The sequence below is a fragment of the Varroa destructor genome, unplaced genomic scaffold, assembly GCF_002443255.2.
Source record: "Varroa destructor unplaced genomic scaffold, Vdes_3.0 BEIS01000002.1, whole genome shotgun sequence".
Classification (NCBI taxonomy): domain Eukaryota; kingdom Metazoa; phylum Arthropoda; class Arachnida; order Mesostigmata; family Varroidae; genus Varroa; species Varroa destructor.
In genome coordinates, this window is record NW_019211455.1 from 23,816,290 (window position 1) to 23,834,416 (window position 18,127).

General features: G+C 45.3%; 1 protein-coding gene across 5 annotated transcripts in view; it reads right to left on the reverse strand.

Moving 5' to 3' along the window:
* The window catches only part of LOC111244440 (uncharacterized), a 37,729-nt gene extending 23,255 nt beyond the window's left edge, over positions 1–14,474 (reverse strand). The window contains exon 1 of one of the 5 annotated variants that reach the window (XM_022791588.2): positions 14,148–14,474. In XM_022791588.2, the coding sequence (XP_022647323.1) occupies positions 14,148–14,188 (41 nt within the window). In that variant the 5' untranslated portion in view covers positions 14,189–14,474. Of the gene's footprint in view, positions 1–880; positions 3,866–3,894; positions 5,858–14,147 lie in introns of those variants that run through there. The other 4 variants (XM_022791592.2, XM_022791589.2, XM_022791591.2 and 1 more) reach the window with 4 other exon arrangements.
* Between the last annotated feature and the right edge of the window lie 3,653 nt (positions 14,475–18,127).

Genomic DNA, 18,127 nt, shown 5'->3' on the forward strand with positions numbered 1-18,127 from the left:
TATATAATAATAAGATATATATAGATATAAGATAATATATATATATATATATTCCGCATACGAATTACTTGCAAGTCCATTTGGAACTGTGTTATCCACAAACGGATAAATGATGCTTGAAACTTCTTCAGTTGAACAGCAGATCAAAGTTCTCTGAAGTTTCTCAGCATTAATAGTGCACACGATTTTAGGCTTGCCTGACTTACAATGACCGGCCATGTAAAGCGATACTGGTCTTTATTCGACAGTTTGAGCTATAACAGGCTCTCCCATTTGTACACTAATGATAGCACAAAGTCCAGACATCAGACAACGATTCGCTACGCAAAAAATCATACAAATTTATAAGTAGTAAATTAATTTATTTAGGTCAATCTAATTTGTAACTTCCAGACCAACGCATAACATTAAGGGAGCGCCGTTCCAACAGTCAACTATAGATAGCATAAATCACATAAAGATATGCTTAAAAATAAGTTCAATTAGGGCCTGAATGAATGTAACCCATATGAATGTTCCATAGTTGTCATTGATCTGGAACAACGTTTAAGTTGGGGTTGGCAAAAATATAGCTCTGGAGTTAGCGTCAGAAGAACTGATGCCCAGTTGTGTGTAGATAACTAACTCTTTACTGTAGCTAGCGTCTAAGTCGTGAGCATTTTTCTGATGTATAGAACACACCATAAGTCGACGCTTATAGCGTACTTGGTTTTTTTTTATCCATTTGTATATTTAAGAGTTGATTAAGTAACAACTTCGGTCCTCGCTATTTGTAGTACCAATATAGAAAGAGTAGGTCAGAGTTTGCTTCGAATTGCTCATTATTGTTGACTCGTATTTCCCACTTCCATCCAGCTCTTCACCTACGGAATAATTATACCTTGTGATATTCGCGAGATGTAATTGCAGGTTTGGTGATATTTCACGTTTACGTATTTTCTGACACGTGTTATCTTGGAATTCCTATTGATGCTTCTCAGTGACAAGATAATGCTGTGTAATAGAGCCGACTTAGGCCAAATGTACCACCTAGTTCGATAGTTTATCCTTTCCTTTTCCTGGCACAAATTCGACGTTAGCGAAGCAGGACCCGCCGCGCAAACAACCCGTCAGATCGGCAGTCGTCCGTCGAGTGAGCGAGCTCTCGACGCCGTTGACCGCGAGATGGCGCTGGTTTTAGTCCATACAATCTTCCCTTTGCCAGCCATTTAGGGTGCTTTGACGGCAACCGTGCCATCCGTGGTGGCAATGATGATGGCCGTGGCCGGACGGAGGCTCCACCAAAGCCACCATCATCGCCACTGCTACCATATCAGCCGCTAACAGCGGCAACTACCGATGCTGCTGCTACTGCGCGTCTAGCGGCACCAACATCGGCTGGCACAGGTTGCCTGTATGGGCGGCCATATCTAGGATACGATTATGTACGTCGACTAAACTGGGAGAGCTCTGCCCCCTGTTATTCCCTGCTACTCCCTAATCTGAGTAGCAGCTGCTGCTGCTGCTGCTGCTGCTGCGTTGGTGACCGACACACATCCCTGCGCACTAACACCCGGACCGATACACACACATACACACACATACGCACACAAAGGGAACATATGCCAGCAGCGGACCAGACAGCCAGATCCATCCATGGCCTGCGCCACAGCTGATGGACAGGCGCCGTCGCCGACAACCGCGGGGCTCGGTTACTAACCGATGCCGGGCGGCTGCCCGTTGTGGCTTGCTTGTAAGATGGACTGATGGCACTGCATCTGTGGTGGCACAGCATCAACATACTACGTTGCAACTAGCCCAATGTCACGTAATGAATAAATAGGCCAAACTAAGTAAGTCACATTGCGGGCAGGCCTGCTAAAGTTAAATAGTTTAACACTTCATATATATATATATATATATATCTCTGAATAGCCCATCGCCATAGCCAGTTCTAGCTTGCCGGTTTAAGGGAAATCTGACGCGGCGGCTGCTCCTAGTGCTGCTGTTACTGTTTTCAAACTAGAAACACGAATAGGTAGGCAGTAAGGAAAAGAACGAGGGAATTTGAGGGTACGAGAGCAGGGGGTTAGGGAAAAGCACAGACCCTCGTATATATATACATGTTATCAAAAAGGGCTAAGAATCGCACCGGGAAGCGTAAGACATCTTTGACTATAATATTGCGACAATTGGTAGCAACACAAGCGATGCTTGCAGGACACCACGGATCATCAACCCGGCAGCAATCTATGGATCTGCTTTCAACTAGCCTAAAGGTACCGACCAGTAACCCTGTAAAGATTTACTGTTATATAGTTATGCAGAAACCAAAAGGGGTGTAGAAGCTGGCTGTAAAATCTAGTCCCGATGGCTGTCATCAGAGTGATCAGAATAATGTGAAAGGAATGCAAGTTCCGTCACACATTAAATAGAAATAATAATGCTCAGTAATGCGATTTTGTTCAAGACAACTACGTTAAAAGCAGATAACTTACTGCCAAAGTATCTAGCTGAGTCAGTATTTTTTTTTACTGCAATCAGGAATATTTACTTGTCGGTGGACAAAAATAAATTAATTGGAAAGGGCAGCAGGGACTTGAATCAGGCGGACGGATAATCAAATCTATCGACGATTTAAATTTGTGAATGCCAACTGCCCCAACCCTGCTGCTCGTGATGGGCACACGAACATGGCTGCCACGTACAATATTTACGGGTATAGCATGCAGCTGGCGGACTAGTTCAAGAGATTAATGTTTTTCCAGCTCTGACTACGCACAATTATGACACGAACTTTTCATATTGCAATACTACTATTTATCATTATCAGTATAATTATTATCAGAGGGTTCCCCTTGACAGCATTGTTGTTCAACTGATGAATCTATATTTAAATTTAGCATAATGTTCTACCGATAAACCCGTCAATAGTCCCTCAATGACTAAATAGAAATTTGTTTGTTAGTCTTGTTGAAGCTGAAAATGCAACGAAGTTCTCAATAACGTCACCCAGCGACATTGCATCTATCGCCACAATGGCGGGCGCGAAAGCTTTCGCGAAACAGCTAAAGTTGAGTAGCGGATATCTGGATGTATTTAGACAGACATCAATTGGTTTACGAGCCACGAGACACTGCTCAGCGGTAACTGACTATTGAGGAGCATGTTTCCGAGATGAAGATACCGTGGTAGAGTACAAATAATATGCCAGCCACCATAAAGGGCAAGATAATAAGAGAGCGCCTATTACTATCACACTTGAATCATCATAGGTAAAAGAATGCAAGGCAAGACACACGATTGGACCATGAACTAGTTGCCAAAGTAAATAGTTTTTTTGACACACATAACGAGCACAGCAAGACGAGACCAATCGCATCCCAAAACGATTAACCTTGCCCGGATATAGATAGACGTACGATCTACAATGGCGGACGTCATTACGTGCCTGGGGTCTCATTAACCAGCACTAGGACGTATTATCGTCAATAATATTGATACGACACAGTAGAATTAACGGTGGCTATTTTTCAATAGAGTAGGAAATTAGCGTACTTAAAACAAGTATTGCAAACGTAAAAATCAAACACCAAACTGCAATGTTTTCCAAATTCATTTCGCGGCGTATTTTGTTATTAAAGTTCCTTGTGCGTTCCGTAAGGTCATGTTATTAATGCTTTTCTACTTTTGCGTAACTTTTGTACGATTTTCCCGTGTCGTTTTCTGGCTTGGTCTTTACGTCGTCACGCCTAATCGTGTTTACTAACAGCCGTTTCCGTTCCGTCTGCGTCTGTTGCAAGTTATTCATCTGTTCGCTCCGCTTTATTAAGCTTTTTAAGGTACAGCGCACGTCTACTCAAACGATAAATTCTACCTTGCAGCCCTCACTCTATCTTAGCCATTATGACTCACGCTCTTTCGGGGTGTACGCGAAGCTCGAAACTGAAGAATTACACTAACACTGTATTATCCAGCGGGCGAGTTGTTGACATTGAAAAGTTGAACAACAACCGGAGTATCCAAAATGGCGAAGTAAGATTTTTTTTTTTTGTTGTTAAATCGCTGTCCGCGCTACACTTCACCTGTTGTCGCGAACGTCTCGTTTCTCCGTTGACGTAAAAGTTAAAGTTGCTGCAGTTGTATTACAATTTCTAAGTTTGTCCTCGCTTTGTTTGCTGCCGTTTCACTCGCTTGTTACACTTCCTTGGGTCGCTTCTCTATTTGTATTTACTAAGGCAGATTGGAGATGTATCACACACATGCACACTGTAGAATAAAGGGCCAAGAGGTGGTTGTCTGTGAGAACTCTAGGGAATTCAACAACAATTCCTTTAGATAATCACCAATCTCAGTGTTCCATCTATAGCTTATTCTTGTCGTCGCTAGTTGTTTGTTAGTAACTCCTTTTGGCTGCCACCACGGGCTTTTTCCAAGCGCCACCGATTCGTTCTATTACTCTAGTGATTTCTGCCGTTCATCCAACGCTTTGCGGTAAACTCCTTCCGCAGACTAACTGCCGTTGCTGATACTATTGTTGCCGTTGACGGCGATAATTTCTCGCCGCGCCCTAGCCGCTCTCAACTGCGAACTGAAGACAGCACCCACAGTTACGAATAAAAACGCCAGCGGTAGTTTTTCTAAAGAAATGGTCCAAATGCGTCTCGTTCCGTCCGCACGGCGTATCTTTTCGATGTCAATGCTGCTCGGCTGTTACTGCTCGCCCGACGACGACCACCGCTCTCTGCGGCAAAGTCGCCGGCTAGAACAACCACTGGCCAAGCAAAGGCTGTTTTGTCGGTCCGATCGTATGTCGATCTATCTATCGCTCTGCCTGCCTGCCTGCCTGCCTGCCTGCTTGTCTGTCCGTATGTCTGCGGATTGGCTCGGACCGGGCGCCACACACTCGGACGTCCAGCACAGCTAGTTGTATCAGTACTTGTGGTGGTAGTAGACGCAGCACGCAACAAGGCCCGTTCGCAATACCACTACTACCGAGAGAACTGCAGCAGCAATATCAATAATAGCCAAAGAATTAGGCTGGCTGGGGATGTCCGTTCCTCGTTGTCTACTAGTGTAAGACCACCGACGACGACAACAACAACAGCAGCAGCACCGATTGTAGTACACAATTACACTCTCGCAGCAGAAGGACACCACTCCAGTAGCGGAAACGATGTTGTTGGTGCTGCTAGTGATAGCTAAACAAACAGCCAACAGCAATAATAACCTACGGACGAAGTGGTAGTCGTCACCACCCGAACGTTGCTAGCCCTAGCCAGCAGCAGCAGCAGCAGCAGCAGCAGCGACCGCTGTCCGTCTGTCTGTCCGTTTATCTGTCGGCAATGGTTACCGTCACTAAGCAGCCGTCGCTTGTTGTCCAGATAGGTCCAACGGGAGGCAACGATAAGGAGAAATACACGACGACTTTTCCGCGCTACCTAGCTGGCTCACTTGCCTTACTCCTACTACCAGCCAGCTGCTAGAGGCGGTGGCGGCGGCGGCACCACCAGTAGTAGCTACTATGTTGAGCGAACAAGACACTGAAAGCACGTATGGCAGGCGAAGAAGACGACGCGGGCTGGCGGGTTCACGCAGCAGCGGCAGCACACACGCAGGCCCGCACAGCGAGGAGAGCGTACAACAGAACAGAGTAGTGGGGGCAAAGATCGACACAACTAACTCTCCGAGAGCGGTATCTGCCTACCCCGCACACTGATCCGTAGCGTAGTAGAAGCCGTTGCTGTCGTGGTCACTGTGTGCAGTGGTTCGCTTGCTCGCTGCTTTAGCCGGTTGCACTGTGCTACTAACTCACTCAAGTTCGCCGCACGGCGCATCAACGACTCCACGGTGTGCTGGTTGCGCCTAGAATGAGACAGCTCAGCATCGGCAGCCAGTCAAAATACCGCGACCGGCACGCCCTCTCTCAGATGGCCGGACCCTCTGCCCTTTCCCATTGGGCCGCGTTAGGATTTCGATGAAAAATGTCCTACGGAGCCGGTTTTTTCACGACAACGCGCTAAATGAGTTCGAAAGCACGATCATGCATGAATTCCAACTTGTCATCACGTATTTTTCGCGAAATTTGCAAAAAACTGGGGTGCTAGTTCGTTGCGCTGCGACTCCGTGACGCGGCTAGCGGGGCGAGAGCGGCGAAGGCGCGGCGATTGGGCGAGAGTCGTTTGCGCGATTTTAGACCAATCGGAAGAAAGACTGTGAGGAGAGGGAAACCCACATATGCGAGGGGGGGGGGCTGTGTGAGAGGGTGGTTCCCCTGGCCTAGCCGCCCGCTGACTGCTACCTCTGCTGATGTAGTGCCGGTCAGGCACAGCAGCAGCGGCAGCAGCAGCAGCAGCAGCGAACTTGCGAAGCAGAGGCTGCGAAACCGACCACATCAGGACGACAAAGACCCGCAGGGTAGGACTCGCTTGCTCAGAACACAAATGCACAAAAAAGCACGATCACCACAACAAGAATCTGTTGGCGGGCTGATTGGCCAGCTAAGGCTAGGCTATTCGCCGCCGCTAAAAAACGAAGAACGAAGAAAACGAAGCCGATGGGAACATTGGAGAAAAGCCGCGCACCGTAAAATATTTAAGGGGCAGTAAATAGTCAGTGGGCGCGCATTGTAACCATGACAAAATCGAATAAGTCAGGAAAAATATAAAGGCAACAGTTGGCCGAAAAGCACCTAAATCCGCAAATCATAAATGAACCAGTGCAGCCATACTGCATTTGGCATTAACAGATACGAAGGTCTTCTTCAACAACTTGAGAAATTTAGGTAGGCTAACTTATGTAGGATAAATAAACGCATTCGAGCTAATTGCCCTGCCTTGTTGCAACAGGCTGCTTACTGGATAGGATCTGCATCTCTTGAATACGACAGCACCGATAAAACGACCGTAATTGGTTGTGCAACAGCGGTAGCCGCTATCTACCGAGTGAACCAAAAAGCAGATGCCCGTCGTCCAACTCTTTCTGTTGTTCCCTATTGATTACCTTCATCTTGTATTTATCATTATTGTCATCAGTCAGCGTTCAATAGAAGTTGTCGATGGTGTTACTCAGGTTACAGCGCTACAACCCGTGGATTCCACCTGCATTGTATATTGTCTTCAATAAAAGTCACCTAATAGGCACCTTGTTATAATTGTCGGCGTCTCACTATAAACGAAGCTCTACCTATGGATAAGGCAGAATGGCTTAACTCGAATATACAGTCAATTTGGTGACTCGCAAACTTTTCACATTCGCGCCATCATTGTGTAACTGAGCAGCATATTGTGTGATGTCAGTAACTATACAATAGTCCTATCGTTTCCATCCTTAGCGCGCACGTTCAACTAATGTCCAACCGGCCTTTTACGCCCCCCTCACCACTGAGACAAAAACTCTTAACTAAAACCTTTGTTTTGCGCGTTTGACCTTCTCTTTTTTGCCTCACGCAACGTTTGCGCGCAAATTTCGCTGGTTGGAGGACCCATTAGCTGGTTAGCAGGGGCGCCGGTAAATGGCCGATCTCAACGTTATTTCGCATTTAGCTCCCGCTAGCAAGGAGAACGTAAAACCCATCATATTACATGAGTTTTTCGTGGTTTAGCGTTTGCTCGTTACCGCTACGAAAAGCGTGAGATCTACCAACAACGGGTTGTCAAGTTGGCGTAGCCCGCCCTCTCGGAGCGCCGTTATGCACTGAGGAAAAAAGTGCTGCATCATCTGTACTTCATTGTCATCATGTAATACGTTTTTTCCTTTGTTGCCTTTATTTCTATTTGGATGATTGCACCTCTATATCTAGGTATATCTGCTTCGCTAGAGAGTTAAAGCAATAGTAAAATTGTTTTCTAGTTCGTTGCTCAAGCTTTTACGGTATTGCGACTACGACTACGACTACGACTACGACTACGACTACGGCTACGACAACGACAACGACAGCAGCAACAACAACAACAACAACAATAACAGCAACAAACAATCGCTAACGTAGCGGCTTAGCGCTCATGAGCGTTCTGTTGCCTGCCATTTTTTGCTGCTTGCTTACTCCCTGCACGCTGGAGAGCTTTGTCTCACAGCCACCAGATGGCGGTGCGTGCTCGTAGACCGCTTATAAACTGTTCAAACCGAACTTTCCGTATAATTTTACGTAGGCGAAATGCCATCACATGGCAATTTGTGTAGGCGATTCCTGAGGAGACGCTGATCTCGACGGTAGCGAAATTTCTGCAAAATTCTACTCGAAAACGCGAAATCGCGGTTCGCTCTAGAGAGGTCGCAGCATTAGTCAGGCTAAATGCTGGGCTACGAACGAGCGCCGGCAAGGAGCCGTTACCCGGTATTAGCAGCAGAAAGAACAGCTCAGCCGGCCGGCCGGCCGGCCGGCATGTCTGGGCAACGGCATGAACTCCGCCGACGGCGGTGAGCCCGGCTGTTTTCGCAAAGCGGTCGTAGTTGGCGCTATGCCCTATGCCACTGTCGCCGGCAGGCCTATCATGGCGCTTTCTTTCCGTTGCGGCGTGCTACGTAGGCAATAGTCATATAGCAACAATAACAACGTTACGTTGCAATGCCGGTTACCGAGATCACCGAAGTCAGTGTTATCACTGCAGTGGCATACGTGTATCATAGACGGCATAGCACGCGTTCGCTGATGGTTAGAAGAATTAGATTTTCGACTTCTACCGCTGGACGTATCGTTGCGCATAGCGTTTTTGTTGTTACTGTTTGTGGCACCTTCTGTCTGCTGCACATGCATAGGCACAGGTTAGGCAGACGCACGTAAACGCACACTCAATCGAGTAGGGACAGGTTTGAGCGGGTGCTGAATAAAAATGACAGACAAATGCCTCTAGTAACTACTACAGCAGTGGCGACAAACAGACTTCGATAACGAATAAAGCCCAACAACGGCTCTAACAGTAGCACAAAACAAGTACGGTTACAGATTAGATAGTCGTTGCGATAGTGTAAATAGCATCAGTAGTATCGGTAGGACCAGCTTCTGTAAAACAAAGCGATAGAAACAAGCGAACCGCTACGTGCATACGTGCAGACAGTCGCACACAGACTAAACAACAAATGACAATCCTAACGGACAAAATCTACATCTTCACGTTCCCATTTATATCTTCGTTGTAGAGCGTACGTGAAACTACACTGAGTAAAGGTATTTTTAGAAAGCCCTGATTGGACAGAAAAAAGAAAACTAACATGATAACTGATGGCGTGTAAGACTTCACGTCTCACGTATACGTTTGCACAGAATCGAGCAAGAAGCACGCGACAATTGAAATCGCATCGCCCCGCCGTGCTCTTCAACTTGTTTGTGTGGTTTCTCTGCCAATTGTATCGTACATGTAAAGCAGCCAGCTGCAATTATTACGCCATTTTGTATTGACAAGTAGATTCACCAACAGCGAAAACCTCAGTATGACTCGAGCGGTCGATTGCCCTCTAGTCCGCGAGGCCACCCTGGCCTGATTAGACTCACCACGCGAAACTACAGCACGAAAACAGCTGACTAATACCCAACTAACTACGCGATAGTCCGCAGTGGTCTAAAGTAGTCGTATCGTTGCGCGGAAGCCGTTTGAGGCAAGTGTCATCGCTATTATCAGCGTCGTCGTCGTCGCCGCAGCAGTAGCAGCATTCTACTATTGTACTAACGTCGTTGACGTTTTTCTGACAGCAAGGACTGTTTGTGGCTATTTTGTTATTTCTTCTAATAAATAACAATGAACAGCGCTGTTAACTGTGCCAGATGGGGTAAGAGGCGTTTGTCTATTCGAAAGTGGATTATAGACATGTTACCGATTAAGATGGATTTACGGATATTGCCATTCGGCGTTTCTACCCTCCTGCGGAGACGACACGCTCAAGATATATACACGGTGGGGCATATGACACGTTGGGGCGGTTGCAGAGTTATTTTACATATGTTAAACTAGTGGGAGATGCGTGAATAAAAGGGGTATGCGTTTAGAGAATAAAGAAGACGTTTCGCATAACAGGTAGCGGAAAATCAACAGCCCTTTCAAATGGTCAACTAATCCTAGTGGACAGCATTATTCCTCTGATACGGTCTGGCCGATCCCATAGCAGTAGGCACTCTAGCCTTAAAGATCGTCCTCGCTGTAGCATTCTGTTGGGATAATATGAGAACTGGGTGACGCCAGTCACTCGACATTGAATTGTTTGTAAACACTTTCATTTGCCACATGCGACTGAGATAAGCAAAAGTGTTTATAAGGTGCACCGCTGCCTCGCAAGTGACGAGCGTATATGCTGAGTTTGTGTGCCTACACGACGGTGTAGTGCTCAACGAGGCAGGCTTTGTTATGATCGGAGACAGTGCAACTCTCGCCGCGTCGTTTTCGGTAACAACAAAATTAAGTCGTTCAGTATATTTGGAGTTCTTAAACGTTAACTTGCTAGGACGATCCTACGAAAGTTATTAGAATTGACGGGACTAGCTATATATGTTTATCAACGTGCTCATAGTATATAGAAAATATTAATGGTAGTACTAACTAGTCTTCACTATTTTACCGTCGTCCTTTTCATCAGATTTTGAGTAAAGGTACTGTTCCGTTAGCGAGGGTAGACGAGTATAGGTTACTGCTAGAAAACGACTAGAGCCTAGATAGCAAAATATTCGCGCTTTGTTTTAATTGTTGTGATAATTCGAGGTGCGCCAATTCACCTTGCTTGATAATTGTTTATGCAGACGTAAATATCGCTGTTTAATTTGTCGTTTAAACCAAACTGGTCCAGTTTGGCATCGTGTTTATCTGATCCATTATATCTTGAGAATCGATCACTGCTTGGAGGACACTGAGCTTTCGGCAGTTTGTTTCTGTAAGAAAGGCCTCACTTTCGGAGATGGCTTACTCATCACATTTAAATCATCACCTTAAAATTGTTATGAATTCATAAAGGAGCATAGTAAGATGCTTTGTCTATCTAGCAAGACAAGTGTTATTAGGTGACATTCATGTTGATACAAACATTGAAGATACCGATGGTTGCGGCTGTTGGCTGAATAACGCATAAACTCAATTGAGGTGACTGAATGTTTCCGTTCTAACTCAATCTCGTCGCAAATCAACGGCTAGGGTTTTTCTAAACATGTATGCCTAACCGCTAGAGTCTGGGGCTAACCTCAACAAGCTTAGTGCGCATTTCGCGCCTGAATGGCTGCGAGGGCTTGTATTTGTCGTCTAATATCTTGAAGACAATAGCGGACTGAAAAATTAAAAACACAAGGTTTTTTTTTTAAAAAAAAAAAAAAAAAGCACCGACGCCATAACAAAAGCTTCTTTTCCCATAAACTTACGAAAAATAGAGAAGAAACAAAAACTACTCCTCTTACTTCGCTGTCCCAGAAAAAAAAACAAGTTGACACGCGAAAAGTATTAGACTAAACCAAACGTCTAAACAAATAAGCAAGAGTAAGTAATTAGCTGGTTTGGCTACGTTGTTTTAATGTAGTGAATTTCAAAAAAAAAAAAACCGTAAATGTATGATACGTCTCAAATTCAGATTAATTTTTGGGTGACAATATGCTAGGTGCTGCTAGAAGTTCTTTTGCGACTCGTAAATTTTCACGCCATCTTATAGAGGGGTGGCGTGACCGCATTTGGCATCTTTCCGTTGTACTGTTTTGTTTCAACTTCGTTCTTATCCGATAATAAGAATCGATACGGACCAGTGAATAATGTGTAATATAAAATCTTGAAGTGAGAAGCCACTATGACTAGTTACTTCTCTTCCTTAACCTAAGAAAAGGAAGTAATTGCGTCTGTGAATCTGATCCGACCCTACCGGTTGCAAACCAACGGAGTCGAGCAGTCATCAACGCATACTTCAGTTTGCCCCAAACACTTTTAACCAGACCGCGATGCCTACATAAACCAGGGATGCTGACTGCTAGCAGAGATGCAGTGCGGGACGCCATGCAAGCTACAACGAACTTGACCCGCGCTAGCGCTGCAACCCACTCGAAGTTCTGCGAACAGGGAGCCTCGTCGAACGCGGAGCGTAAATGCTAACCAGCGTCCAGCTATGGCGTTCGATTAAAAAAATAAGAAGCGCGCAATGGAAATATGAAGAGTTGAGAAGGCGGCAAGACATAGGCTGACGTAATCGTGTTGAAGTCTCCGCCTGTGTTTCAACGCGTACCATAGAATCGTTAACACAATGCGGCACGACTACTGAGGCTTGGCCTACAGGTACTCCGGCCTTTGCCATGAAAGACTAGGCCAATTGTGTTTTACCTTTTCTTTTCTACTCAACATTCGCGAGTGCTAGCTATTTTTATAGCTAACGCGCAGAAGTCGAGTAACAACATGGCCGCGAATAGCGCTGGTGAACACAACGATCTTCGTTGACAAAGATTAATTTAGTTGAAGAGATGCTAAAGCGGCGTCTGCAAACCATCTTACGCTGCGTCTGCCTCGAAGCGGAGCAATTATATAAATGCTGTCCGCTTCGAATGAGATTGAATTCAGCCGACTCGACGTGTAGCGGACCACAAAATTAGCGCGCATTTCAGCTGCCGATAAACCCAGCTTTGACAAGTACTAATCGAATACGTGAGCTCCGTTGCAACGTTGTCGTATATATCTACAAATGTTTACGTGTCATTGTGACACATACGTATTCCAATGTGAACCTGGTCGTACCCACGAAAATGTGCTGAATGTAAAAGGAATTGCCATAGCGTAGAAGCAAGAATCGTGCATTTCTAACTAGAACTAGAATGAGGCCGAAGGACGCACCCCATCTGTTTAGCCGCTAGACGACAGCAGCGTCAACTAACAATACACACTTCACTGAAACCGGGAGCTGTGAAGCTGTCGATTGATATATTACCAGTTGTATCATAATAGAACTTTTTCACTCGGGGCTAAGACCATAATTATAATAACAATATTAATTGCCCCATTTCATCATGTCTTCCCTGTCACTGACAGATAAATGACAGAATGAACTATTTTTCCAAGACTGACCGACAGGCAGCTTAATGAACATTGGGTTTACCTCGAACGTTTGAGCAAATGCCAGTTACTACTAATTTGATATTGGGCCAATGTTTGTCGGATAGCAAGCCATGTTGCACGAACGCAATAGGATATAAATACTTGTCCGTCTAGTGACATCTGTCTTTCACAGCGGACTTTAGCGAATTGATGGGGCTAATTGCTTGAAAAGGTAGCTTGAAAATTACAGAAGCAGACCTAAGAGCTAAGCGAAATTTAAGCAGCCGCTATCGGAATCCATCCGTATAAAGCGACACCTAAGTAATGCTTTGTGTGTAATATTCATTTTTAACTTTGAATTAGAACTTGACATGACGTCGTATAGCAACTAACTGATGGACGGGTTGCGCTCGCAGTAATCAGACGTTCTTTTTTCACTAATTTTAGGCTGATAATGTACATCATAGCCGACTAGTTCAAGAAATAATAATAATAACGCAAGCACAGTTGCTACCTACTGAAATCGAATAGGCCCTGTACTTAGGGCTATTACAGATCTATTTGTTTCAGCCCCTGTCAGCTGTCGAAGGAGCTTCTTCCTCACTATTTAACTGACGGATGGACAAATGTGCCAATGGAAACATTCGCAGAGATAGACACCGCGGTCGTCGGCGTAATGCTTCTCGAAATGATGTTGCACGGTGAAACAAAAAAGAAAGCGACAGAAATAGACGACCGATAGCCGATTGAGGTATGGAACCGTACGCACTTCGCCTGCAACAGGCCCTCACCTACATCGAAGTACGTGCAGCTTCTATTGGTGAGGGGAACGTACAATATGCGCAAATGGCCGGCGTATCACCCTCAGTCTCGATTCTAGCCGCAGGCGGTGGGCCGATGAAAGGAAGGCTGTCAGTGGCCAGTTCATGGAACGGGATTGCTATTTATGATATTATACAGTATAGTTTGAGCCGGGGAGTCGGAAAGAGACGGTTTGTCATTGTTCTATGTGTAGCTCATTTGAGGCTGATTAAAACGTTTCCTTTCGCCCACCGTTGTTCTCTCTATTTCCAGGTGCTTACAGTATTGTATCTATATGGAAACGGGTACGTCTTTCTTCTTGGTGCATTCTCTCATACCGTCAAACGAGCACAGTTCGTTACCCCAATAACAATTTACTTCACTGACCTGTTATCAAATGGCAGAACGCACAATTCCGGTAAATCCATCGTTGTCGAGCTAAGTTAAGTTGTGGGGGAGGCGACAATGCTGTGACAATGGCGATATCAGCGCGGACAACTCAGCAGACGCTCAACAGCGTCGCGTAACCCCTACACCGCAGCAACAACACGGGAAAATGTTAAAGGTCAGTACGAGGACGTTCTCTCCTCTATTCGTTCATGGTATACATCGACCAGCCGTTCGTCGCCGTTGTTCCGCACGTCGTTGCAGCAGGCGCGACTGGTTGCTATCCACTCAACCGTTGATGCAGCTCAACCCACAACAATAGTGGTTGAACTTGACTGAGCTGAAAGGCCTTCTACCCGCTGTAGAGGGCGAGCAGTAGGGCAGCACAAGGACCAGAGTGGGCGACGTATGTTATGTGTTGTGCTCACAAGCACAACATCATCAAATTTTTACATAGCCGGCGGCGGCAACGACAACGATGATGATGGCGGTGATCTTATCCCGGTTTTTTGTGTAGGGGTACTGTGAATGCATCTGGTGGTCTCATGTGCATACATGTGCAACAGAGTGCGCATGTCGATGTAACGAAAAGCACAAAACAGACTATACGAGAAAATATACACAACGAATGAAGCACTCTGTTAAATTTACGGAGGTAACATAGCTGCTGTTGTCGTCAAGTGACAGCTTGCTTGAGGGTAAACAAATGCATCGATGTGGCATGAATCGGGATGCAGACGATATGAGGAAGCAGAGATTAAAACAGCGATTATTGCTGTTTAGCTTGGCCTAACTTTCTCCCTTCCCCTTTCATTTCTTTTTTTGTTAGTGAACGATAGTTAGTTAGAATTACTAGCGTAAGTGGGCAGCAACGCCGGCACATTATCCATACAACAACTATCGATACATTAAGGGAAGGGCACAGCATTCTATATGCATGCAGTAAGCTGACGTAAAAACGTGCCTAATTCACAATTTGACAACAATATAAAATTCATAAATGTAAACACATATTTAACGCGAGGCCTCCCAAGTGCAGAGGTTCACTCGACAAATAAAACCATGCGTATTTCCAGCTCAGCTGACAAACCTGCCGATGGTACCACCGGATTAACTTGACCCGTCGTCTATTTCAGTCAATGTCTACTAATAGAAACTGTGCCCGACAGGTAATAGCAATTAAAAGAATCTGGCGGTCACGACGTTTTCTTCCTTCATTTAAGCTCTCTCTCAGAGGCTGAACATGTGAAGACGCTCACTGTGACAATTCTAATGATCATGATGGCGCGATTGTTGGTTAATCTTTCGCTAACTATTGGCGCCAGATACCGACTAAGGCTAACTAGATTGAGGAAGGTCTTCGCTTGGAGCCTATAGCTTGCGGAACTGTCACATGGAACGACGACAGTAGTAGTTCGAGTTGGTACCCCGCTACCCCTCACTGTTCCGCCTAGCGATCTATGTCGTCCGCTCAGCTTGTAGTCCGCTTAAATATAATTAACCAGCAACGTTAACCACTGAATGGGGCATATGTCTAAAAACAAAAAAAAAACCGCCGGGTTATGGAAGCATACGGCAATCATACGTCTAGTCAACCTGATTCCGACGCATGAAACGGTCTCTAGCGTCTATCTTAACCTAATTATGTAGACGGAACAGGCACAGGCACAGGCTAGGTGAAAAGATTGTCGTTTGATTACAGAGGACAACTGGTCCAAACGGCCAGCTATAATCCGAACAGCAAAATAAAATTCAGCGTATGATATCACTGTGTGATTTTTGTTAGCATGTAGCGTTTTATAAAATTATGACTACGGCATTATCTAATTAGTTGGAAAAATGAAGCTGGGTTATCGTGGACTGATTTCGAATTGATTGAGTTCCTGCTCATGATATATACAATACGCATGTACCTTTTTCCTATATATATTTTTCTTATAGTCCATCGACTGGGCCTAGATTCACACGGAAAGCAGATAAATATACCCACGTGTCTTTTAGATAACTTTTGGTGGACAGATGCTGCTATCCATAAGGCATTAAGGTTTACATAATAATCTTTTATGCTCTTTCTGAAAGAAAAGTTTGAATCTGTATTGATGAAAACCTTTGTCCTTCAGCCACGCTCGCTGACAACTCGTAGTTTGCCTTTAGATTTTCCCGCGTTTTCACCTGCACTCTTGCCGTTTGCTTAGTCAAAATTCACTGGCCCTATCTTCTGCCAGTCATGACTGTCAAAGCTGGTTCGCTTGTTGCAAACAGATTTATTTGCTGGGTGGGCGCTTAATATCGCAAGCTAACTGCTGGTCGTTTAGAACCAAGAACCCGTCAGACACCGACTCAAAGATAAAAAATAGCGGGAGAGAAGTACTTTGGCGTTACGTATCGCCATTCATTGCGATGCTGATAGAAGCACGGCTTGATGCACTCATTTTGTTCGCGGTAAAGCTTCAGTGAGCTTTTTCTCCTTACGACTTATTCCACAGCCGAAGAAATGTACAGGACATCGATTTCTATTTGTCGCTGCTACTGCTGCTGCTGGCAAGCGATATGTGTTAGCGCTGCGGAAGATTTTGTCGTTTCTTTTTGAGTCTGCCGTATCATCGATCAGTTCAACGGCTGATAGCAACAAGGAAAACAACAAAAGCAGAAGCGGTGCTAACAACAGACAGAGTCATAAACAATGTGTAACCCGCCTGATACCAAAACGGTTTTTGTTGTAATGATGTAGCATATAGATGCTGCTTGGATCTATGTACAAAACATCAAAGCAAACTTTACCGCTCTTCTTATTAACATGCCTATATTAAAAATAATTACATGTGTATTTTGCAGTCAGGGCTTTGCAGGCTACCGAAAGCCGGGGAAAAATATGCCTTCTCGTTACGGCGCTCTATCGAACTGTGCTCATCGTAATGTTTCTTTTATTTGCAACTTAAGCAATACTTTAGGCCGCTGTTACTGTTTGGATTCACGCATAGCGGAAGCTAGAACATTTGGAACGTACTTAGTCATGGGGGTAGTTGCCCAGGCGATCGTAAAACGATTGTTTTGTCCTTTATCTCTGACACGGCTCGTCTTTACTGCCTCCTGACTTCTAGAAGTGATGAATAAATAACGACTGTATTTGTTTGACCACTGAACATTGCGAAGGTAGTCACACGTACCAGGACTCTCGTAGCTGTTTTAGATTCCTATCTTGTCACCCAGGCTTTGTCATGGCCGACTGTGGTCGACAATCTCTTGCATAACACGGATAAGGGCAAAAAAAAGGCACAGAAAGGACGAGAGTCAGAGGAGAGCGCGTAAGAGAGAAAACAGCGCATCAGTCCTTGTAACGTTGTCGCCACCGCCCGCCGTTGTCGCTTTAAAGCGTAATGACCAACGATATGACTCAGTGACACAGCAGCCGAAGGAGCAGCGGCAATGGTATTAGCAGTAGCGGAAATAAAAATATGAATGATACTTCTGGCTGGATGTTTCAAAAAAGAGGCCGCTATTTTGAGACAAACGGTTTAGTGTTCCTCAAGCCCCTGTTCGTCTCTGCCACACCAGATCCGTCGGCGATAGCCCTCTGGGCAAATTTAATTGCGGAATTCTTGGACAATTCTCGTGTTGGAAGACACGACGGGCCTGAAATGCAGAGGTACCATTATTGGTAGCTGTAGCGCTTACCATCGCTAGGCCGAATTCAGGTTTAGTTCCCCCTCGGAATCTTCGTCGACGAACACGCCGCCACGCTGGAAACGTCTATCAGTGACGTTCACAAACAAAGCCGTCTCGTAGGCTTCAGCTGTAATACGAAATACAAGAGCAGCAGCAGCCTCAAGGTACCGTACAGTTTGTAACGGCTCAGGCTAACTGTTCAGTTGAGAGCAGCGTGTGCAAAACATGTTCACGGGTTCGACCGCCGATTCGCTCGGAAGTAAGAGATTCTCCGCTACCCCCGGCATTACCATCTACTAAAAAGCATGGGGAAA